Raw genomic sequence first — 25,046 nt, 5'->3', positions numbered from 1 at the left:
CGCACCCCTTTATTCGGGCCCTAAAATTGGTCCCAAAGCATTCATTGCATAATAGTGGCAGGGCACTCTCAGAGCGCATTCTCAGTACCAGCTGAAGGTGCAAGGGGAGCGGAAGGGCGGACATATCTGCCATGAGTGAGGCACGAGAGACCTTGATTGCACCAAAAACAGTTAGTAACAATTAATAAGCAACATAAACATGAGCATGTTCGGTAATTAAAAAATGTTTCCTCACATAATGGTTGTGCCTTGGTTTTTCACCACATAATCGCCACACCATCCTTTTTTTTGGAAAAGAAGAATCGGCATTAAAACTGTGACTATTATGCGGTGAAATACAGTAACTCAGTGAATTTTGCAGCTGAGGTACAAATTAGATGGTTGAATACCCTCCTGGCTTTTTCTGTTTGTTAATGAATATTAGTACAGTGGTACCTCGGGTTAAGTACTTAATTCATTCCGGAGGTCTGTTCTTAAGCTGAAACTGTTCTTAACCTGAAGCACCACTTTAGCTAACGGGGCCTCCCGCTGCCGCAGCACCGCCGGAGCACAATTTCTGTTCTCATCCTGAAGCAAAGTTCTTAACCTGAAGCACTATTGCTGGGTTAGAGAAGTCTGTAACCTGAAGTGTATGTAACCTGAAGCGTATGTAACCTGAGGTACCACTGTAAGTAGAAGGCTGATAATTTGACTGGAAGACTGAAAGGAAGAACTTCACTGGGTACATGGCAGCAGTGGATAAATATTTCTTCATTGCCATCCCTCCTGCCGCCTCATAGACCAGCAAATGGACGTAAAGCTTCATCCCAGCCCAGGTCATGGAGAGATTTGGGGAGAGGATGCTGAGAAGCAACCTTGTCAAATTGCTCAAGATCATCTTCCATTCCACATCTCCACCAGGGCAGCGACAGAGGTGTTGTCATAGTATTCTCCATCATCCTTTGGATATTTTGGAAATCTGTTGGATCTGTTAGTCTTTGTGGGGTGGCTGGCTATTCCAGTGGCATACGATGGGCGGGGCAGCCAGGGCAGTGGCCCTGGGTGCATTTTTTAAGGGCATTTTTTTTGGGGGGGGGGATGCCTGCTGTATCCTCATCCCACCCCTGTGGCTCAACCCCGTACCACTCTGTGAGGGCAGCTGCATTTTGTTTCGCTGGCATGGGTGGTGGAAAGACTATATGAACAGAAGTGTTTACACAGAAAGTTGGGGTGATAATTTTCCAAGCTTCTTCCGCAGAAGTATGAGGAACAATTGCTTTCTGGGTACGATGGCTCCATTTGGTGAGCTGTCTTAAGGGGGCGGGGTGGCGGTTGCCCTCCTAGGTGACATCATGCTGGGTCATAAGGAAAGGGTTAAATGAGTGTGAAGTGATTGGCAAATGGGAACCCAAGGGGAGGAGTTAGAGTTAGTGTTGTTAAGGAGTCAGTGGGGTGTTAGAGAAGAGAGAGGGAGGATAAGTCTGTGGGTTGGTAAAGTTGTGTTGTGAGAGAGTGAGAGAATGTGTTAAGAGGAGTCAGATAGACAGTAGAGATAATCATTTAGAAGTTATTAGGAAGGTATAGGCCGGTAAAGAAACTAAGATTAAGAAACTGACAAGAAAAATTATCTGAAACCATAAACTTGTTAAGGCTTATAAAAAAAACTTGTTTATTTGGTTTGATGTTAACAACTGTCTGGACTCCATGTGTACCCGAGAGAAACGGGTTGGTGGCAGCGGGGAAGCGATCACAGTGGTGGCACAGGGATCAATAGACCGTCAAATGCCCAGGGACCCTGTGTGATCGCCACAGGGGGTTATTATTGTTTTTTAAAACTGCAGCCTCAGCATCTTCCATTTATTGTTGATCACAGTCATTTTGAAAATAATGGATCTTACTTTCTTCCTGTTGCTCTGCAGAACTGGCTTATTTCCTGTATCTGGCTGGTCTGTTGATTTTAATGCCAAAGAACTAATTACACAGTGGTCAATGATAATGATTTGTAAATGATATGATCACATGGGTTACAGCGATTGTACACGCAGGTCCATCTATCGGAATACATATCATGCAAAATTTCAGTTATCTGAACGCAAAGAATTATACTCAGACATTGCTACACAAATGGTTGATTCAGATATCTGAATGTCCAGGGTTTGCCCACTTCTTTAGTTGTTTGTGTTTTGCTGGTCACTGGCAGTCATTTCAGGCAGAAACCATGGAGGGAAGGAGGGAGATTAGCAAGATCAGGGAGCAAGGGAGATCAGACAAATCACCTTTGTTTGCCTTTTTTGGGCAGAAACCAAGGATAGAAGGAGGCAAATCACAGATTAGAAATGTTCCCTTCTGAAATAATGGAAATCGCCAGCTCATTATGTGAACTCTCGCCTAATGAATGATTTTCCTGGGATTGCATTCTGTTCAGAAAGCAGGATTAGTGTGTACACATAATACACAAAGGCTGTGTTCATATCTTTCCCCTTACAGATGGAAAAACATCATAATTGGAAAAAATGGCCCATAGCAAAGGACTATACATCCCAAAGCACTTTTTTTCATTTTTTTAAAGTACAGTGGTACCTCGGGTTACATACGCTTCAGGTTACATACGCTTCAGGTTACAGACTCCGCTAACCCAGAAATAGTGCTTCAGGTTAAGAACTTTGCTTCAGGATGAGAACAGAAATTGTGCTCCAGCAGCACAGCGGCAGCAGGAGGCCCCATTAGCTAAAGTGGTGCTTCAGGTTAAGAACAGTTTCAGGTTAAGAAAGGACCTCTGGAACGAATTAAGTACTTAACCCGAGGTACCACTGTACAAGCACAAGTCGGGAGACTGTTACATGCATTTAGTTTGGACCTAACATTTCTCCAGAGATACGGCTTGATCACACATGCAGATTCATCAGGTGGTTACGGTCTGCATGCTAGTTACACATCATTAAAGTAGATGTAAATTAAAGACGGCACGGATCTAGGGAAACCACCTATGGGGTCTTGCTGCTAGCAAGTCCCCCTTGGCCTCTTTTTGTTGTCTTATGAGTGACTTGGTTGTGCTAACTGCCCACTCCTCTGTCCACAGCTCTATGGTCAGTACACAGACAACCTCTGCAGTCTTTCCCGGAAGGAAGAAGATGAACTCCTGGGGGAGAAGAGGCCCCAACGCAACGGCCAGGGGCCCCTGAAGCGAGTCAGCCAGGCCGAAGTGAAAGCAGAACGCTACTCCAAGTGCCATGGTAGGCCTCAGGGAAGCCCTGCTTTTCCAACGGGCTTTCCACACTGGTACACTATCCAGCATGAAAATGGATGGAGTTAATTGTGTTGGGGTGTGTGTGGATGCAATGAAACAATCCCAGAGGTGAATAGAAACCTTTGGTACTTTCATTCCATCTTCTGGAAGCTATCTACCTTCAGGAGAACCTTCCTATTACACCGGTGTGTACTGAGGAGCTGCACATTGACCACCAAATAACTGTGGCAGAGGTGGGGATCCTCTGGTCCTTCAGATGCTGCTGAACTACATCTCCCATCAACCCCAGCCAGCATAGACAATAGTCTAGGCTGATGGGAGACGTACTGTACCACAACAACATTTGGAAGGCCAGCGTGTCCCCACACCTGCTGCATGGGTTACAGAGGAAAGGGTTAGGTTTTCAGAAACAGGCTTGAGATAAGAGTTGAGGAACTTTTCACAAGCGACTAACTGGTTAAATTACACTATTATGCACTACTCGTTTCCCAGCAAGGTGATGCATTCCAGGAGCAGCTTCCTGGGTTTGGTTTCTGAGGTCACTGGACATTTATGGTGGATTCTGTTGCATTTGAGTTTATTTGCAAATATGCATGTTGAACGCAGGTGGTAGAAACAAAGAGCTTAAATTCTCTTACAGTCGAAAAGAAACTATCACCAGGAATGACTGGCCATAGCAGTAGGAAGACAGTGGAATAAATTGGCTCAAGAAAAGGATTAGGCGAATGTAAGGGTGTTCGGGTCCATTAATATACAGAATGAGATAATTCAGAAATGATAACTTACTCTCAAAGCGCCTCTCATATTTTTGAGCTCTAGAAAGTAGGAGTTCATGGAAGGAGACCAGTGACTGACACCACGATGTGGCTTTTATCATATTGTTCTTGAATACACAACCTGTAATGTCCTCTTAGATGGACTATTCAGGTCTGCCAGTTTTACAATTTTCACAGATTAGGTGAAATGGGAAACATTTCTTATTTTTTCTTGTTTGTTTTATGCCTACTGTTTGCTGATTTTAAGCCAAATGCACAGTCAATATTTGATTAAGTACATGGATCGAAGCTGATTTGATTCCTGTTGAATTCATTGAAGTTGATTGAACTGATATCCAAGTACTGCAGCTTTACCTGAGTTATGAAGTGGACCAGCAGCAAGTTTAAGGTGCACCATCATCTGTATGAGAAGAAAAGAGCAGTCTGGTGTCAGTTTGGCTCTTTTCAGTGGCATTGCTTTCTGTGGGAAAGATCTAAGCACATGCCAACTCTCCCAATGAAATAAATAGGTCTATGAAATACTGAACTTCTGCTGGTTCGTGTCCAGAAGCTTTTTGTCAGCTCACACTGTTATGGCCTGAAATTTCTTTATCCTCCACAGCCTGTGCTAAAAGAATCCAGAACTATATTACCAAGAAGATGGGAGAAGACTGGATCTTCTTGGTCCTCCTGGGCCTTGTCATGGCACTGGTGAGCTGGGGGGTGGATTACTCCAGTGCCAAGAGCCTGCAAGGTAGGTGGACTGACCCTTTGCGATCCCCCCCAACTCATTTGTTGTTCACGGGGTACATTGTTTGCTCCAAAAACCCTTCATTAATAACACAAATCCAGAAGAGTTGGGCTTTAGGACATTCCCACCACATGTGGAAGTATGTTCTTGTGGAGGTGCAACCTCTCCAGCATTTTGGTGAGACTCCTGGGCGTATCAGCGCTAGTTTATGTGGTGTTAGGTACCATCTGTAAGTGAGTTTCAGAGTGAGTTCTTTTCGCTGATATGGATTTAAAGGGAGGTTTAGACCACATTCTAGTCCATTGGGTGGGGTTAATCCCATAGCCTATGTTGTCCTCCAATTGTTTTTTGATTACGTCAAGGGGGTTTGTGGGATTTTGGAGCAGTATTTTGTCTATTGTGGATACCATCCCTTTGCCATGTCCCTTTGTTGTTAGGAGGAGGGTTTCGAAGGTTGTCAAGGGCCTAGTTGCTGTTGATTTTACTACTGGATTGTTTAAGAGGGCATGTAATTGGTATATGTAACACTAATGTCTCACAACAAATGAAACTGATCTGTAGAAAACGCAACTTGAAAAAGAGACAATGCACATATTTTGTAAACCAAGAAATTATATCTATCATCTATTTATCTATCTAATGAATCCATACTACAGGCTGCTGGGAAGAGCAATAAAAAGGGAGAGGATCTGTATGAAGTTTGAAAGTTCTTAAAAAAACAGACCAGGTTTGCAAAGGCATATATGTATACTTGTGTAGACAGCCATGAGCAGATGGAGGGTGATGGAGGGTGTCTCCTCACCTCTCTACACCAACTCTCACCTGCCAATTTGAAGAAATTACATCCGGATCCCTGTTCCCGAACTCAGGCTCTTAGTAATAGCTATCAGGGCTGCCTTTACCTTACGCAGAGTCAGGGAGCAGCATTCAGTCTGCATGTGGCTCCAGCCTCAGTGACCCCCTCCATGCAGATTGAAGGTGTAAATAGATGAATAAACCATATTTCTTAAAGCTACAACAGTCTTAACCATGTCTCAGTTTTCCAAAGGAACACAGACCCTGGGTGAGTGCCTGGAACCTCATGGGCTCTTGCCACCACTCAGCAGAGAGAAGAGGAGGCACCCAGCTTTTGTAACGCATTGTTCTGCATTTATCTGATGCTTGCTAGTCCTCCATCTCCCACTGTGTCTGTATACACCCTATACTTTTAAAACACATTGGAAGCAGTTTCTTTCCCCTCAGAGAATTCTGGGCTCTGTAGTTTGTTACTGGTTTTTGGGAATTGTAACTCTGTAAGTACTCAGAATATCAGAAGGTGACGTTTTCCTCCTAATTGGAGTTCCATATTACAAAAGGCTTTCTATATTTAATATCTGCTGCCACATAGCTGTTAAAGGCATAAGAGTCCGGCTCTCTCCCAGTGCCAACCCTAAAACTATGCCAAGAACTCAAGTTTCATGAGCTGTAAAATAAGCTATGTTACTGCCCTAGGTCTTTTCACCAGCTCATCTTCAGCTGGCAATACAGTGGTACCTCGGGCTACGGACTTAATTCATTCCAGAGGTCCATTCTTAACATGAAACTGTTCTTAACCTGAGGTACCACTTTAGCTAATGGGGTCTCCCGCTGCCGCCACCACACGATTTCTGTTCTCATCCTGAGGTAAAGTTCTTAACCCGAGGTACTACTTCCGGGTTAGCGGAGTCTGTAACCCAAAGTGTTTGTAACCTGTGGTTTTTGTAACCCGAGGTACCACTGTACTACATTCAGTGCAAGACCAGGCATGGCATTTCAGGTGCCTATTTATCCAAGAACAACAGGCAGCGTATTCATTTGTTGTGGCGATTTATTAATACTTCAGAATAAGTACAGCATTTTTTTCTTCTTTTTCATTTCTGTGCAAAAAGGCTTTGAAATCTCCACTCAGCCATGGACTAGGTGCCCTTGCAACAACAACAAAAGCATTTAAGTGTTTTATCTGCAGCATCAACTCCCCCTCAATAACCCCCATATTCCACCCCCCCCCACCCCGGGTAGGAAAGCAACCAGACACCTTGCTACAATCAACTTAACCACCCCACCCCTCTCATAGCTGTCAACGTTTCCCTTTTTTTAAAGGGAAATTCCCTTATTCCGAATAGGATTCCTCGCAAGAAAAGGGAAAAGTTGACAGCTATGACCCCGTCACTGCTGTATTTCAGGGAAGCAGGAGACACATACTAAGAGATTGGGTAACGATAACACTCCAATCAATTATGAAGCACACAATGAACATTTCTCTCCAGCACTGTGGCTGATGGGAATTGTAATCCTTGAGATCTGGAGGGTGCCATGTTGGGGAATTTGGTTTAGTTTGTTGCTCATTGGATTCTTTTCATGTTCTGAAGTTTCTGGCGTTTGTTTTTATGCCCCCGCTACAGCTTACAAGTGGATGTACAACTCACTGCACCCAAGTATCCCTATGCAGTACCTGGCCTGGGTGACCTATCCGCTCGTCCTGATCCTCTTTGCTGCCCTCTTCTGCCAACTTGTCTCTCCGCAGGCTGTGGGTGAGAGAGAAGATTTGCCTGTCTGTCTAAGGATAAGACACCTCCTGACATCCTTTTCGTTTTGCATTTGTGATGATTTGTGCTCATGATGCTGTCAGGGAGGCCACAAACAACCCCTCTTTCAGTGCAGTTTGTGCCTGCAAAAGTTTGGAGGCACTCACACTGCCATAACCGTCAAGTGTCCTGGAAAAAAACGGGAAATCCTATTTTATTGTGCAAGATTGTGGCAGCCATTTAGGGTGCTACACACTCTCACAACGCAATCTTGCCCCCCAAAGCACTTTGGGGGTTGTGATTGCAGCGTGAGTTACTTGACTTGCCCGGGAGTTCATCCTTGAAGAAATGTGTCCCGTTTTTTAATCTGAAAAAGTTGGACGGTGTGCACTGCTTCGTTTCTAGTCAGGACATAACTTTAACTTCCTGCTGGAATTCCGTCACTTTCCACATCACAAACGTTATAGTTTATTTTTTGTCCCTTCTTTGTTGTCTATCGCTCCTCCAGAAAGCAATAACATGGTAGCATATTATACCTGTATACCTGTATACCTGAAGGAGCGTCTCCACCCCCATCGTTCAGCCCGGACACCGAGATCCAGCACCGAGGGCCTTCTGGCGGTTCCCTCACTGCGAGAAGCCAAGTTACAGGGAACCAGACAGAGGGCCTTCTCAGTAGTGGCATCTGCCCTGTGGAACGCCCTCCCTTCAGATGTGAAGGAAATAAGCAGCTATCCTATCTTTAAAAGACATCTGAAGGCAGCCCTGTTTAGGGAAGTTTTTAATATTTAATGCTGTATTGTTTTTAACACTTGATTGGAAGCCGCTCAGAGTGGCTGGGGAAACTCAGCCAGATGGGCGGGGTATAAATTATTATTATTATTATTATTATTATTATTATTATTATTATTATACTATAAAACAGAATAAACCCACTGCCAATGCACTGTTACTGTGTTAAGAACATGTTGCAGAAAATATACCTGCAATAAAACACCAGTTTGGAGGGGCCCTTAGATTATCCACAGCAACAAATCCATTTCTTTTAAGCCTAGGCTTGCCCCAGTCATGTATGCAGTATCCCCCCAACTCCCATTTTTAGAGCAAGAAGGGAGCATCGCCAGAGGGAGCTGATATTTTCTGCTCTTGCCTCTTAATTCCCTTAGGCGTTTTCCTCCCAGAAGATTGGGGTGGGGTGAGGGGGATGACATCAGGAGAGGGACCATGGGGGGAGATTAGCTGCAGAGAGGGGGAAGAATTTGGCTCCCCACATACCCCGTTTGTCCAGAACCCCCTGCTTTCTTTGCAGTAGGAGTGAACCTTGTTTTTAGCTAAGAGGTGTTTGTCACCAGTTTGTCACCTGTAGTTTGAGCCACAGTCTCTCTACGCAGGGTCTATTCTGTGGCACAATTCCTCACCTGTCCTTTCTGCTTTGTTCAGGCTCCGGGATCCCTGAGCTGAAAACCATTATGCGAGGAGTCGTCCTCAAGGAATACCTCACACCCAAAGCTTTTGTGGCCAAAGTTGTAAGCCTGACAGCTGGCCTAGGAAGTGGGATACCTGTCGGGAAAGAGGTGAGCACCTCTGGGGCTTGGGGAGGGGAGAAGGGCAAGTCGCAGAAGGCAGAGGGTGTAATTTCATTATACAATTCATTATACACCTTTAGGCGCCAGGCAAAAATGTTCCTCTTTAACCAGACCTTTTGCTGATTGACGTCCAATGCCTTTTTAAAATGTGTTGGGGAGGAGAGAGGTTACTGGGTTGTTTATGGTTTTTATTATGTATTTTGTGATTTTATGTTGTGAGTTTATGTTGTAACTGCCCTGAGACCTGCAGGTATATGGTGGTATGCAATTATTATTATTATTATTATTATTATTATTATTATTATTAGTGCTGGAGAGGCAGATTTCATCCCCATCACCTCTATTTCTGATGTTCAGGCTATGAGTGCTGTTGCTAATGAAGCCCAGACAGCACCACCTACACATAAGGGAAGTATTCTCAGGCTTGGAGAAACCCTGAGGTTTGCAAAAATAGAAACATATACAATTGTACCTTGGTTTTCAAACAGAATGCGTTCCAGAAGTCTGTTTGACTTCCGAAACATTCAGAAACCAAGGCGCTGCTTCCAATTGGCTGCAGGAGTGTCCTACAGCTATTCGGAAGCCACAGAAGCCACACCAGACATTTGGCTTCTGAGGCAAAGTTCGCAAACTGGAACACCTACTTCTGGATTTGTGGAGTTCAAATTCCAAGTTGTTAATGAACTAAGCTGTTAAAAAACCAAGATACTCCTGTTTTTAAAGTGAAAGATGTTCTGTTAGGGGAACCCAAAACAGCCCATTGAGGGTGGCTATTGGCCACAGAGTGCTGTCCAGCTATTGGGGAAGAGAGAACAGAATGAGAAAGCTGGGATACAGAACAGCGGCACCCCACACTGCAACATTTTGTTGCAGTTTCCACTTGTGGCCGTCTGTTTCCTATTGCCTTAGGAGGTTGATGGTGGCTAACTCAGCCACTCTAATTTCTTAGAGGGGGAGGCAGTTCAGGCAGAAGAGTTGCCATTGGTCAAGCTCCTAGGAAGGGGCATGGGGAATGATGGGTGTAGTGACTGTAGGGTCATCAGGCAGAACCATAGGATTGGAAGGGAACCACAAGGGTCATCTAGTCCAATCCCCTGTGATGCAAGAATCCTCGGGAAGGAGGCAGGTAGAAGGTAAGGTTGGAAGATGGAGCAGTCCTAATGAGGACAGGGCCAGGAGGAGGAGGGCTGGGGAGAAAGAACAGGGCAGGTGGTAATAATAATAATAATAATAATAATAATAATAATAATAATAATTTTTATTTGTACCCCACCCTCCCCAGCCAAGGCCGGGCTCAGGGCGGCTAACAAGCAATAATAAAAACAAGTTAAATGAGTACAACTTAAAAACAAGATTAAAATACAACATTATGTGAGCTTTATCATGTGAGCCAGGAGCTTCTGAGGTGGGGAAGGCTGATGCTCACACATTGCTTTGAAATAATAAGCAGCCGATCCTTCGACTGGAGGCCTCTCTCTCAGGCTCCAGAGGGAGACACAAACCTAACCTTCTTCCTCTCCCATTAAGGACCTTTTAACTCACCTTGTCATTTCAATTACATTTATGATCTTGCCAGCCACGCATGGGCTGCCTAAAGGTAGATTTCGAAAGTGTGCCTTTTCAGTGGCATGAGAGAGTCTTACAAAGATGTTGGTGGGTCTGGGAGTGATAAAAACAGATAGGAGAGGCAGAATCTTTGCTACTCTTTTGGCATAAAACTGAATTGAACGATGCTCCTCAACCTACCTACCTTCCTTCCTTCCTTCCTTCCTTCCTTCCTTCCTTCCTTCCTTCCTTCCTTCCTTCCACAGGGCCCCTTTGTGCATATTGCCAGCATCTGTGCTGCCGTCCTAAGCAAGTTCATGTCCATCTTTTGCGGTGTGTATGAGGTAAGTGTACGGACGCAGGTGGCGCTGTGGGTTAAAGCCTCAGCACCTAGGACTTGCCGATTGAAAGGTCGGCGGTTCGAATCCCTGCGGCGGGGTGCGCTCCCGCTGCTCGGTCCCAGCGCCTGCCAACCTAGCAGTTCGAAAGCACCTCCGGGTGCAAGTAGATAAATAGGGACCGCTTACCAGCGGGAAGGTAAACGGCGTTTCCGTGTGCAGCTCTGGCTCGCCAGATGCAGCTTTGTCACGCTGGCCACGTGACCCGGAAGTGTCTCCGGACAGCGCTGGCCCCTGGCCTCTTAAGTGAGATGGGCGCACAACCCCAGAGTCTGTCAAGACTGGCCCGTACGGGCAGGGGTACCTTTACCTTTACCTTTTATGAGGTAAGTGTTCTGCATGCTCCATCTGGTTTGTGAGGGAGGCTGTCAAAGGGGGAGGGGGAGCCTCAGAGACCCAGAATATTGAAGGCAGGACCAGAATGAATAAAAAACAGAATAATTCTAGACTAGCTGGCCAGAGGGAAATGACAGCAATTGGCAGGTTTAGCTGTCCGTTACAATAAAATAAAATACAGAGGAACCCTCCAAGAATCATGAACCAAAAAGGAAGCTAAAACCACTCCATGCCTGATTGTAGTCAGAGTTAGGGTCACCCTATTTTCTTCTTTAAAAAAAAACAAAAACAAACAACCAATCCTAAAATATCGGAAGCAAAGCTTGGCTCCCTGAAAACCACAGCTTCTTTGTAAACCAAATTGCCATTTTCTAGACCATTTGCTGAAAAAGTTAAAAGGACTTCTGTCAAAGAATCAGAAATCAAAGAGGGTTTGAACAGGGCTCCTGATAGCTGGAGATGAGCCTATGATAATCTGCACATCCTCCTATTCCTCATGCATCGCTCTACTTGTCCTGTTCAACACCTGACCTTGTAAAAACATGTATGCGCATTATTGCAAGCCTGAATCTTGGAAGCGAAATTTTGCAAATGGGGTGGAACGTACGTAAAACAGCGTACACCGGCACAATTTCACTTTCTTTTGACCAGAAATAGTGTTTTGTATTTTGGCGCACAAGGTCCAAACTTTGGTCACTGCTACCCATATATACAGGATGTGGGTGGCGCTGTGGGTTAAACCACAAAGCCTAGGACTTGCCGATCAGAAGATCGGCGGTTCGAATCCCCGCGACGGGGTGAGCTCCCATTGCTCAGTCCCTGCTCCTGCCAACCTAGAAGTTCGAAAGCACGTCAAAGTGCAAGTAGATAAATAGGTACCGCTCCGGCGGGAAGGTAAACGGGGTTTCCATGCGCTACTCTGGTTCGCCAGAAGCGGCTTAGTCATGCTGGCCACATGACCCAGAAGCTGTATGCCGGCTCCCTCGGCCAGTAAAGTGAGATGAGCGCCGCAACCCCAGAGTCGGCCACGACTGGACCTAATGGTTAGGGGTCCCTTTACCTTTTTAACCATATATACTGTGTGGTTGAGCAGCTGTAAATAAGCACAAATGATTTCATCGAGGCTTGTGCATTAGTAACAGGCATCAAGACGTCTGGTGGGATGGGGGCTTTTAAAAATAAATAAATAACAACATATAAACATTATAGTAAGAAACGTGGTTGTTGTAAGCAGTTGTGTTTTGAGGCTGGCGTGGCTCCGGACGCTTATTGCACACAACGCTGGCTGGACGACTAAAGAGGCTCGAGCTCTGTAGCAGTGGCTGGCTTGGTGACTGGCTGCGCAATACCGTTCCAATAGCTGGTAACAACTGCCAGGCTAGTATGGAGAACTGGCACATAGGCTATATAGTATTTGGCGGTGCATATAAAGGAACGGGGTCACCGTAGGTGCTGGCTGTGTGTAGTGACTGGCTCACTGCTCACTTCCTCTGTGAGAGAAGGCTGGTTTTACTGCTCGCTGTTGCTTTGTGCCAGAGGAGGAGGGGGAGGGAGGAGACGACTAACCTTGTGGCTGTGCTCCCTCCTAACCCTGGCATGCTTCTCTCTGGCCGGGCTCTCTATTCCAGAATGTGCACAGGCAGCTCGACCTCCTGGTGGCGGCTTGCGCAGTTGGAGTCGGATGTTGCTTCGGGGCTCCTCTTGGAGGCAAGTGCAATTCCCGTATTTATGCCAGGTGTTTACCCACCCCACCCCCCGCTCCCGACTGAGGAAGTTTCTGGAATGGAAGCCACGTTTTCTGCTCAACTGACAACTGTTGTGCTGCTGCTGTGTGGTTCTTTTACCTCGTGTAACCCAACAGAGAAACAGAAAATGCAGCGAAGGGACATCCTGTGGGAAATAGAAAGTGACTTTGGTGCAAGGATGTGTTGGGGAGGGAATAATAATAATAATAATAATAATTCTTATACCCCACCCATCTGGCTGGGTTTCCCCAACCAACTTGGGTGGCTCCCAACAGAATATTTAAAAACACGATAAAACATCAGACATTAAAAACTTCCCTTAACAAGGCTGTCTTCAGATGTCTTCTAAAAGTCAGATAGTTGTTTATTTCCTTGACATCCGATGGGAGGGAGGTCCACAGGGCGGGTGCCACTACCGAGAAGGCCCTCTGCCTGGTTCCCTGTAACCTTGCAGGGAGGAAACTGCCAGAAGACCCTCGGAGGTGGACCTCAGTGTCTGAGCTGGACTATGGGGGTGGAGATGCTCCTTCAGGGAATGACATAAATCACATATGCCAATAAACTAGCTGCCTCTATTTGTCAGGGACAGTCCCTATTTTCCAGCTCTCTCTGAGTCTCCAGTAAATCACAGTTTCTCTTCCCCCTACCCCATTTCTTTTGCATCTTGGGGGGAATCTGGGGTGCTTTTAAAATAACATTGTTAGCATGGATACAGCAGGGGGTTCTACCTTCTCTGTCATACTTCTCCCATAACTGCCTATCCAGATAGAAATGAGTAGGAGCTTTACAGTACAGTGGTACTTCAGGTTACAGACGCTTCAGGTTACAGACGCTTCAGGTTACAGACTCTGCTAACCCAGAAATAGTATCTCAGGTTAAGAACTTTGCTTCAGGATGAGAACAGAAATTGCGCTGCGGCGGCAGCGGGCGGCCCCATTAGCTAAAGTGGTACCTCAGGTTAAGAACAGTTTCAGGTTAAGAATGGACCTCCAGAATGAAGTTCTTAACCCGAGGTACCACTGTATTTCCATATTCACACTTCCCTTCTGAAGTAGCACAGTTCCATAACCATATTATATTTTTGCACATAGAGTGTGGCTCTAACTTCCCCATCTTCCCTTGTCCAAACTTCAACAAAGCAAGGAAAGTGCTGTACACCTATTCTGCCATTTTCCATTGAATGTCTCCAAACTGCTCATATGTTGTTTTATTGCAGGAAACTGTGGAAATCCTACACATGTGCCAAGCGCTGCACTGGGAAGATGCTACCTATTGTAGCTTCCTAGCATGTTTACATGCAGCCATTGACACATGCCCTGAATTTTCACACATGACCATCTACTTGATAAAGCATTGCAGTTTCGTACACTTCTGGGTTGGAGCTGTGTGATTTGTGAACATACCCTACTTCTCTTAACCCCTTGAACAATTGATACTTGAATACATTATTCACATGCGACTCTGGAAAGATGGGAGAATTCTGCATTTACAAGAGCTGAGGCCTTGTGTCTTGCATGAATCCCTTTTGGTATCACATCACCATCTTGCTATGTGCACCTAAGCTTGTGTGTTGGTGAGAAATGAGGCGGAAACTTTTGACATATACAGTGGTACCTCGGGTTACAAACACCTCGGGTTACACACACTTCGGGTTACAGACTCAGCTAACCTGGAAGTAGTACCTCAGGTTAAGAACTTTACCTCAGGATGAGAACAGAAATTTCGTGCCGGCGGCGCAGTAGCAGCAGGAGGCCCCATTAGCTAAAGTGGTACCTCAGGTTAAGAATGGTTTCAGGTTAAGAACGGACCTCCGGAACAAATTAAGTGTGTAACCAGAGGTACCACTGTACAGGATCTTTCAGTGGGTTCAGTGTGCGTTGTTAGATAACATCTACGGTATTGATCATTCTTTGGCACTAGCTACCAATTCTGTCACTCATTCTTCCCTTTCTCTGCTTCTGTGTCTCACTTTGTGTGTCTCTTGTGTCTTTGTCTTTCTCTCGCTCATGTCTCTTCCACCAGTAGCAGCCATATTATTACACAGATGTCCTGACTGTGGGATGTGCAGTAGGGGTTGGCTGCTGTTTCGGGACACCACTGGGAGGCAAGTGAATGCTGGCTATCGTCTAACTTTCCCTAGAAACCTTGCATCATTCCTCCTCCCCACCCACCCCCAATTATAACCCACCCTCTAAATTCCATTTTCTAATGCAGGCAGGCAGATTCCAGGCTTGTTGGGACTCTTTGGTTGTTGTTTTTGTTAAACTAGAAACCCACGATCTACCATATGTGAGACACACACAGGTGAATCAAAAACCAGGGTGCCTCTAGGCACAGGAATTTGCTTTTCTGTACTGGAACTGAACATCCTTATCTCACACAAAAGACCACTCGTGGTTAGCTTTCTTCATTTCAGCAACCTAATTTATATGGGGAAAGCCATGTTGCTCCTGCCATTGTTAAACAGTTGGGAGTCAGAAACCATTCCTGATCACCCAGCAAATCACCCAGGGATCTACCAGTAGACCCCAATCTACCTTCTTCTCTAGCTATGTTTTTTTAAGCATTTGGTTTTGGATAACTGGCCAGTACACCCTCTACCCTGGCAGCACAGAAGCTGTTTCCATATTGACTCATACCCTTCCAGCCAAACACTTACCTTGGAATCGTGCGTCCAGGGCTGATGCTGCGGTTCATTAGCATACTAGTATGGAAGGAAAGCAATTGGGAAGGAAGCAGTTCCCACTCCACTGAGCTAGCGGTTTCCAAACTTCTCTCTGGGGAACTCTGCAGTTTTCTTGGAAGTTTATCGATAGTTCCTCAATGAGACCATCTGTAATGGTGGACGAGCTTCCCTGAAAAACAGCTTTTTTCACTATTATTGAGTTTTCCTCCACTTTCAGTTCACACAGTAAAGACCAACACTGTCTATAATTTCATGTGAAGTGATGCACAGAATATGATCCACCAATCCTCTGCAATGCACAGGGTTCACTCAGCAGAGATAGAGACGGTTTCCTCAAAGCAGAAAGTTTGGAAACCCATGTGCTGTTGAAATTGGGAATTGTTTATTTTCACTCATGCTTAGCCTTAGCTGAAGGAAACCGAGTTAAGGTGAAACAGTTCAAACACAACAACCCTGCTATTATTTTCTCTCTGCTACTTTTGCAAATTCCTGTTAATTCATGCGCTGGGGGAGTAGAATTCAAGGTATTCTCAAGTGACTTTGGGAGCAGGTTGGGTTGGGGAGAGGAGCTGTTATGCATTGCTGAGAACATCCTTCTTCCCCATAGGTGTGCTCTTCAGCATCGAAGTAACTTCCACCTACTTTGCAGTTCGTAACTACTGGCGCGGATTTTTTGCGGCTACCTTCAGTGCCTTTGTTTTCCGAGTCTTTGCTGTCTGGAACAAAGATGCAGGTAGGATTCGAGGACTGACTTCCTTCCTAGTCTTTGCTCTCACTGTACGTCCTCCTCTATCCCAAGGGTGTCACTGCACAAGCGACTTCTTCAAGGTTGTAGGGATGGAGGGAGAGAGTCAGGTGAACCCTTTTAGCATGCTGTTCTAGCGCTGTGAGTTGCTACCCGCTCCCTCTTCCACTTCTTACATTCATCTACATGACAGGCAGAAGCATAGGAGCCAACTGCTAGGGGCCGAGGGAGCCTCGTCACCCCCAATAAAATATTTGAATGGGGTGTGTGATTGATTACATGGGGCGGGGTTTACTTGCCCCCTCCCCAAAATTTTATTCAAGTTGGCACCCCTGGTCAGAAACATCATCCTCAGGATAAAGGTAAAGGTAAAGGGACCCCTGACCATTAGGTCCAGTCGTGACCAACTCTGGGGTTGCGGCGCTCATCTTGCTTTATTGGCCGAGGGAGCCAGCATACAGCTGCCGGGTCATGTGGCCAGCATGACTAAGCCGCTTCTGGCGAACCAGAGCAGCACATGGAAATGCCGTTTACCTTCTCGCTGAAGTGGTACCTATTTATCTACTTGCACTTTGATGTGCTTTTGAACTGCTAGGCTGGCAGGAGCAGGGACCGAGCAACGGGAGCTCACCCCGTCGCAGGGATTCAAACTGCCGACCTTCTGATCGGCAAGTCCTCGGCTCTGTGGTTTAACCCACAGCGCCCCCCGCGTCCCTCATCCTCAGGATAGTTTCATGCATATATGGAGCTGATTGCTTTGACTGCCTTGCTAAACAGTTGCGAAACCTGCACTGGCTAGAACATTGGTTCACATTACAAACAGGAACAGTGGTATGAAACCATCACTATCCCACTGTTTAAACAATGTCAGCCCTATTCAACCTGCCTCCAATTTTCTCATTGCTGTGCTGTGGTGTTATTGGAGGCCACAGAGATTTTTCTACGAGTTTGCTTGCCTTTGATATTCAGGCTATTTTCAAGAGGGGATTTTCAAGTGGGTTCAGTATTGGACTTTTCTGGGACGATGCAGGAATTCATACCAAAACAACAGCAAACAGGATGAAGAATTTTTGAAAGGGCTGCTGCTTCCCTCTTCCTGTTAAACTGAAAGAGAAAAATGTGTGAGGATGCCAAATCAAAATAATATATACCATTTGGTGCTGCTTGTGAGCCAGAACTACTTCCTGATGACAGCAACAGCAAAACCTTTTCTTAATGAAGTGCTCTTGAGGCTAGAAGTATTCCAGGCCCGTCCCAAAACATATCAAAATAACATCCGCATTACCAAGTCTTTTCAAGTGGGGTGCTAAGAACTGTGGCAGTGCTGAAAGGAAAGCTTCTGCGATTCTTCCTTGCCTGTCCCTTGTGCTTGCACATTGATATCCCATATTTTTCTAGGCTTTCCGCCACCCCCGGGGCTACTGCTTTCTGTAGTACACATTTAAAATTCTCTCACATTCTATTTTTCCACGGTCGTAATTCCTCCTGTCTTTTTCACCCTCGCTTCGCAGTGACCATCACAGCCCTCTTCAGAACAAACTTCCGCATGGATTTTCCCTTTGACCTGCAGGAGCTGCCAGCTTTTGCCATAATAGGGTAAGCCCAAAGGGACATGGGTAATTGTGATGCAAAACGATGCAAGGCGAGCGTCCCCCATCCCCCGTTGAAAACTCTCTGTATAACGCAGAGTTGCTGCTTGCTTAGAGTCCCCTGGAGGATCCAGGTTAGACACAACAGCATTCAGCAAAAGGGGGGGGGAACCTCACTGCAGTGCTTCCAGCAGCCATTGAATGACTCAGTTCAGAATAGAAACATTGTCGTGTTTTTCTCATGAGAAATTATTCCTGCAAGGTGGCCAGATGCAAAGGAAAGGAGCAGCGCCCCTGAATGGCATCTAGGCAGGCATTTTTGCGGATGCGGCTTGCTGTCGCGAAGGGTTGAGAAAAGCTGGCAAAATTCCCGCTTGCACACAACTTTCAAAGGCACTCTGGGATCCTGCTTCCTCCTGGCCACCACAGCAAAGAATAGGTTTCGTGTTCTCCTAAATCAGCCTTGGAACTTGCTTTCGTTCATGAAATATACTCGGAGTCGAGAGTGGATTTCATGCTCTTTATTCAGCTCATGGTGGTGAGGAGGAATGGAAGTTCCCCCACAATATCTGCTTTATATACATTATTTACACAATGTGCTGCACGTGATTGGCTAATTCCGGGATTCTCCTGTAGGCCAATCAGGTTGTGGATTCACTTCCACCTGGAGCTGGATTGGGTGGCTCCTGTAGACCAATCATACTGCTGCATTGTTCTAGGACCAATCAGACTGCTGCATTCTGAATCCTATTGTTCTAGGACCAATCAGACTGCTGCATTCTGAATCCTATTGTTCTAGGACCAATCAGACTGCTGCATTCTGAATCCTATTGTTCTAGGACCAATCAGACTGCTGCATTCTGAATCCTATTGTTCTAGGACCAATCAGACTGCTGCATTTTGGATCCTATTCAACTCAGTACATAACAGTTCACTTATCAGGGCTGGGTTGAGGAAAAGGGGCCTTTTTTATTTAAAAAACCCCATTTAAAAACAAGTTCACCAGTTTCAAATGGTGTTAGATGCTTGTTGAGCTGAAAGAAACAATCCGCTCCCCTCCATCTACCCCTTTTGCATCTCTTTCGAACCTCATTTGTCTCTCTTACGATCTTCCCCATGGACAAAATGACAGGGCTTGCCCAAGGGCTGTGGGGTAGGAATGAGGTTGTGGCATCCTGAGGTGATAGAGTGGCCTGTAATAATGTAGGTAATGGCTCACATTTTTAAAGAGCTCTCCTGATTTTTTTGATTTTTTAAAAATAATCCTTACTGCAAATAGAAAATTAGGGGTGCACAAAGTGAGTTTGAGTTCACTGATGAGCTTGGTATTTTTTTGATGAGAGGAAGAGAGAGAGAGAGATTGTGTTTACATGGAGGAGCATTCAAAATACAGTGGTACCTCAGTTTAAGAACAGTCCTGTTTACGAACAATTTGGTTTACGAACTCCACAAAACCGTAAGTAGTGCCCTTGTTTCAGAACTTTACCTTGGTCTAAGAACGGAATCCGAAAGGTGGAAGGGCACCAGCGGTAGGAGGCCTCATTAGGGAAAGCGCACCTTGGTTTAAGAACGGTTTCTGTTTAAGAACGGACTTCCGGAACTGGTTAAGTTCATAAACCGAGGTACCACTGTAGTTTTAACCAGCTGCAGCTTGAAGTGGACAAGACCCATCTTATTCTGCTGGATTTGTACAGACCAGGGTCTAGGGCATCTGTTCTCAACCTGTGGGTCCGCAGATGTTGTTGGACTACCACTCCCATCATCCCTGAGCTCTGGCCTTGCTAGCTAGGGGTGATGGGAGTTGTAGTTCAACAACATCTGGGGACCCACAGGTTGAGAAAGGCTGCTCTAGGGTTGGTTTGTTTTTTGGTTACTCATATATATTTTCTGGATATGCTTCTGTCAGGCGGCTGGAAGCAACTCCCACATCCGGTAGCCCAGGAATGTACAAAGACAAGGAAAAGTTTCTTAACATCCGTTTTTTATTCAGAGAGAGGCTTTGGAACACAGCCTCTTAGATAATGGCGTTGTCCCGAGAGAATCTCCACTCCTTCCTTCTCTCCCACTAACTCATGCATCATCCCTACAGGTGCTGACAAGTGCCTTCTTCTTTTGAGCTCTTTGCTCTCCTACTTTCAAGGCTTGCCAGATTCTGGGAGAGGGGGGATCTGGAATGCTTTGTAAAGACACTGTGTTTGCCAGTTGTCGCCCTCCTGGTGCTTCCTCCTCCTCCTCCTCCTCCTCCTCTCCCATTATTTCCCAACTTTCCCCCTCATCAGCTTCTGAGCTGAGACTTCCCTCAAACCCCTGTTGTAATTCTGAACTGTCTTCCTCTTCTCTGGAAGGGTCAGGCTGGGGAGGGGGTATCTACCATTCCTCCTCTGCCCAGTCCCTGACAGCTGCCTATTGTTATGCTTTAAGTAAAGGTAAAGGGACCCCTGACCATTAGATCCAGTCATGAACGACTCTGGGGTTGCGGTGCTCATCTTGCTTTACTGGCCGAGGGAGCCGGCGTACAGCTTCCGGGTCATGTGGCCAGTATGACTAAGCCGCTTCTGGCGAACCAGAGCAGCGCACGGAAACGCCGTTTACCTTCCCGCCAGAGCGCTACCTATTTATCTACTTGCACTCGACGTGCTTTCGAACTGCTAGGTTGGCAGGAGCAGGGACCAAGCAACAGGAGCTCACCCCGTCGTGGGGATTCAAACCGCCGACCTGATCGGCAAGTCCTAGGCTCTGTGGTTTAACCCATAGCACTACCCGCGTCCCAAACTTTTATGCTTATCCTTGCTTAAAGAATAAAGTTAGGCTTTGGGGAAGAGGGTCCTATGGTTCATATGGGCCCCAAACAGGATCCAATGGGGCTCTTCTTATGTAAATCCATACATAGACAATTTTTAAAAGTTGGCAATGCCCACATTTATTTTATTTTTTAAAAATTCCTTTGCTGTAGGATCTGCTCTGGGTTCCTTGGAGCGTTTTTTGTTTACTTCAACCGGCAGGTGGTTTTGTGTGTACGTCGACATACGGCTCTAAGTCAATTCCTAACCAAATAGTGAGTATGCTTTTATAGAGTTATTCTCCTCCTTTGCTCAAGAATAATGGCAGCAGGACCTACCCAGCCACTGTACCAATGACCCTGCTCTAAAGCCCAGCCAGTGGGAGCCGCTGTGAAGTAAATTTTCAGTGGCAGCATCTGAAAAGACCCTGTGCTGCATTGATTTTTTTAGAGGGAAGATCGGAATTTTCATTTCAGCGCAAACTTTATTGGTCAGGCAAAACATGGCGCAGGAAGTGCTCTTAAATGTAGAAAGTAAACAATAGCCTTTCATGAGTGTCGCTTTTCTTTTGAAATAAGTTTAAGGGAGGCTGCCAACTTAAATACCACAATGCCTTCTTGTTTTGCAGAAAGCAGATATTGTTGAAGTCAGGCTAGAGACCCTGACAGAGTTCATTGGGCTTAGGAGAGGCGAGGGCAGAATTGCTCTCTGGTTGGATTTGGCAGCAGTTTTTCTGGGTTTTATGTATGTTGGCCCTTAACTTCTGTTTCTTTTCTATTCTAGCCGCCTTATATATCCAGGGGTTATAACCTTTGTGATAGCGTCTTTGACATTCCCCCCAGGCTTCGGGCAGTTTATGGCTGGAGAGGTGAGAATATTGCTATAGGTCCATAAATGCCTAAAGCCTCATTTCACAGAATGAGGGGTACAGTTTTCTCAACCTAGAATTTGTCTGTGCCTCGTTTTCCAACAGCAGTAGCTTCCATCAGCTGCAGGGGGGAAAACACTTCTCTACTGATTGTGCTGTCACTCCGTTGGGGAGTGAACTAGCACCATTCCTCTCTGTTTTGTGTGCATGCTGAGAAGGAAAGTAGTAGTAATCCCATCCTACCTTGCATTGACTAAGACAGGTTAGAGAACCTTAGGCCCAGGCGTCAAATGTGGCCCTCAGGGCCTATATGTCTGGCCCTCAAGTCACACCCCTCCCCCACCTCCCACTGGCGCAGTCCCCAGAGCACTTTGCTGTGGCTGAAATGTGCCCTTGATGGCGCATCTTGTGCATGGAAAGAAGTCCATGTGGGATGTGCCTAGAAACCTGTGGCTGTACCGAGCCCACTGTACAAAGATCCAATCTGTTGCGTGGCCCACTTTGGGCTCTGACACTGGCCGCTGCTGCTGTGTGGCCCTTGGGAGGCTGGCTTGTGAGGGAATCTGGCCCTGAAGAAGATTCGCCCCTGGAGTAAAAGGAAGATGGAGGATCTTGTCTTTCCTATAAGGCAATTAAACCCCGTGTTGCAAACAATCATCACTAATATCCAAGGCAACACGATGACCAAGTGACAATGCGATGTCAATATAAACTTTATATAATCTATACAGAACATTGAACAATATGAAATATATGAAATATGCACTCTCTGCAAAACCAAATAAACAGAAATCTTATAAATCTATGAAAGTCACAAAATGTGCACTCTAGATGGATTCCCATGAAAACATAGAACCAAATAAACGTAAGTCTTATAAGTCTCTGAAAGTCTTTGTAGACTATGCAAGTCTCTGAAAGAAGCAATGGGTCAGATTCTTATCTGGTGAAAACAAGCTGTCAGGGAACTGCCATCGGAGCTAGAGGCGGAGGCAAGGCTCCAAAGCGATGCTGGAGAAGGGCCCAGCAGGGAGAGAGGCAGCTCATCGGCTGGGGAAGGAAATCAGCATACACCAGCGATAAAGGGGGGCAGATGGGTGAATCGGCGAGGGGGCTCCAGGACTCCTCGCCGGAGACCAGCGGGGAGAGCACCGGTCCTCCGCTGCTCACACCCACCCTGCGCAGAAGACTTCCGCGCAGGGAGAGTAGGCGGAGACTTGGCGTCAAAGAACTTCTTTGCTGGAAGAGGTTCAAGAAACGCCCACTGACGGATTCTGCTAGCGACTGAAACAGCCACGAAGTGAAGGGCTGTCCAGACAGAAAAGGTTTAACCAGGCAACCTAGCCAGGAGTGGCGGCAACTTACGCACGAGCAACCCCTATAACCATTACACAAGCCATATAGATTTATAAGATTTCTGTTTATTTGGTTTTGCAGAGAGTGCATATTTCATATTTCAGTGGTTCTGTGAACTGTGATCTGCTCACAATTATATTGCAAAATATGGGACTCTGAACACGCTACTGGTTTAAAACATAGCTATGTCATTCTTTTTGTCAATTCGAAGCTAGTTTGGGGGCAGTGTCACCAAAGCACAGCATTTCATAAGAAACAACAGGCAATACACAGGGTATGCTGCATGTACACCACTTCCCAAACCATTGGTGGGGACGCAGAATTAGTGAGTGGTTTCTGAACAATTGTAACCTCTCGGCTGCATGAAGAGGTATTTATAAGAACAAACTAAAGAGGAGGATGTCGAAGATAGAATTGTTTCTGAAAGTGCAGAAAGAGCCTCTGCAATTCACATCCAGATATAAGCAGGGCTTTGTGTATGCCATGATTTCATTGGAGTACAGAGACCTGCAGAGAGTGGTACTGGCGACAGAATCCAGCTTCCCCAGTCTCTCAGGTTTCATTAGAAAAGACAAAAACTCACAAGCCAATGCAGTATTTTCCTAGCTCTTAATGGCTGCGAAGATGTGCTTCAAAGTGTGCAGGCAATTTCTCACAAAACCTCAGATGCGAGACGAAGCAAAATAATGCCTGCTTGTTCAATTTGTATAACTTATGCAGATAACAAATATCAGTCCTTGCTGAATTTTGTTTTACCTTGTCACAAAGAGCCTCCACCCCACCCAACCCAACCCCCGGTTTCTCAGCACCTAATACACACATTTCCAAACAGAATACTGTATTGTTCCCTTTGTGGCGAAAGCCTAGTCCCTCATTGCCTTGTCTCTCCTTGCAGCTGATGCCCAGAGAAGCCATTAGCAGCCTCTTTGATAACTTCACCTGGGTAAAGCATACCGGGGACCCCCAGATTCTGGGGAGATCTGCAGTCTGGATCCATCCCAAAGTCAGTGTGTTTGTCATCATTCTTCTCTTCTTCGTCATGAAGGTAGGGAACCCACCCGACTGCGCTGAATGTGGTTTGTTTCCTCCTAGCCCCTTGCAGCTATTTTCCCTTAGCGGGAGCAGCGAGCTGTAAAGTCCTTAGAGAAACAGCTCATTATTTTCCAAGGCAATTGGTACGTTCTTTTGGACCAGGCCAACTGAAGAGGTTTTATTGGAGAGAGTTTAATGTAGTGGATGAGAAACCCTGATTCACCCCAGAACATTCAGGGATAATGGGGTTTTCTTTCACATCAGCCACTTAGTCTGGAATAGGGATAATGTCTCTTCACTTAGCTGGTATGGACAATCCAGATAGTGCCATTGTCAAATAATTGCATCCCAGTGTGTTCTGTGATATCCTTCTGCCTTTTTTCCAGGCTCATTTTTTTCTTTTTAAAGTACAATTGCAGTGCTAGCCTTATCGAGTATAGACTTGTCAAGTGCTATAGAAGCTTTTCAGGCTATTACCCCTTTAATTAGTAGCTTAATTCTGGTAGCCCTTTATTTTAAAGTGGCCAATTAGTTGTTTCCGGTTCATTTGCAGCCATTGCCCTTTAACGGGTCCCTTCCTGAAACTTTAATTACTCAATTAATCTTTTATCATAACCATTCAAAAGAAAGTGGGAAGCCACTAATTAAAGGATGCGGGAGCGTAGCTGAACATAACTTATATCTGACTATACATAAGGAGAACCTGCCCTTATGGGATGGGGCATTCCGAGATTGTCATGGAGAATATATATATAAAAAAAGGTAAAGGACCCCTGACAGTTAAGTCCAATCGCAAGCGACTCTGGGGTTGCGGCGCTCATCTCGCTTTACTGCCGAGTGAGCCAATGTTTGTGCGCAGACAGTTTTTCCAGGTCATGTGGCCAGCATGACTAAACTTCTTCTGGTGAAACCAGAGCAGCTCACAGAAACGCTGTTTACCTTCCCGCCAGAGCGGTACCTATTTATCTACTTGCACTGAGTGCTTTTGAACTGCTAGGTTGGCAGGAGCTGGGAATGAGCAACGGGAGCTCACCCCATTGTGGGGATTTGAACCACCAACCTTCCGATTGGCACACCAAGGCTCAGTGGTTTACACCACAGCGCCACC

General features: G+C 45.9%; 1 protein-coding gene across 5 annotated transcripts in view; it reads left to right on the top strand.

Annotated features, from left to right (window-relative positions):
- CLCN1 (chloride voltage-gated channel 1) overlaps positions 1–25,046 on the top strand; it is a 111,745-nt gene that overhangs the window by 60,318 nt on the left and 26,381 nt on the right. For 4 of the 5 annotated variants that reach the window (XR_014559328.1, XR_014559329.1, XM_083718586.1 and 1 more), the window contains exons 2-12: positions 3,059–3,212; positions 4,604–4,735; positions 7,153–7,281; positions 8,716–8,849; positions 10,673–10,750; positions 14,911–14,989; positions 16,179–16,304; positions 17,828–17,912; positions 20,859–20,960; positions 21,469–21,553; positions 23,802–23,951. Coding sequence is in view for 3 of the 5 variants with exons in the window: in XM_083718586.1 (XP_083574712.1) it covers positions 3,059–3,212; positions 4,604–4,735; positions 7,153–7,281; positions 8,716–8,849; positions 10,673–10,750; positions 14,911–14,989; positions 16,179–16,304; positions 17,828–17,912; positions 20,859–20,960; positions 21,469–21,553; positions 23,802–23,951 (1,254 nt within the window). In the remaining 2 variants the exon portion in view is untranslated. Of the gene's footprint in view, positions 1–3,058; positions 3,213–4,603; positions 4,736–7,152; positions 7,282–8,715; positions 8,850–10,672; positions 10,751–12,768; positions 12,848–14,910; positions 14,990–16,178; positions 16,305–17,827; positions 17,913–20,858; positions 20,961–21,468; positions 21,554–23,801; positions 23,952–25,046 lie in introns of all 5 variants that reach the window. The other variant, XM_083718585.1, reaches the window with a different exon arrangement.

The sequence above is a fragment of the Podarcis gaigeae genome (genome assembly GCF_964106915.1).
Source record: "Podarcis gaigeae genome assembly, chromosome: 17".
NCBI lineage: Eukaryota > Metazoa > Chordata > Lepidosauria > Squamata > Lacertidae > Podarcis > Podarcis gaigeae.
The sequence above is the reverse complement of the archived record's forward strand: the minus strand, read 5'-3'. Positions and strand labels throughout refer to the sequence as shown.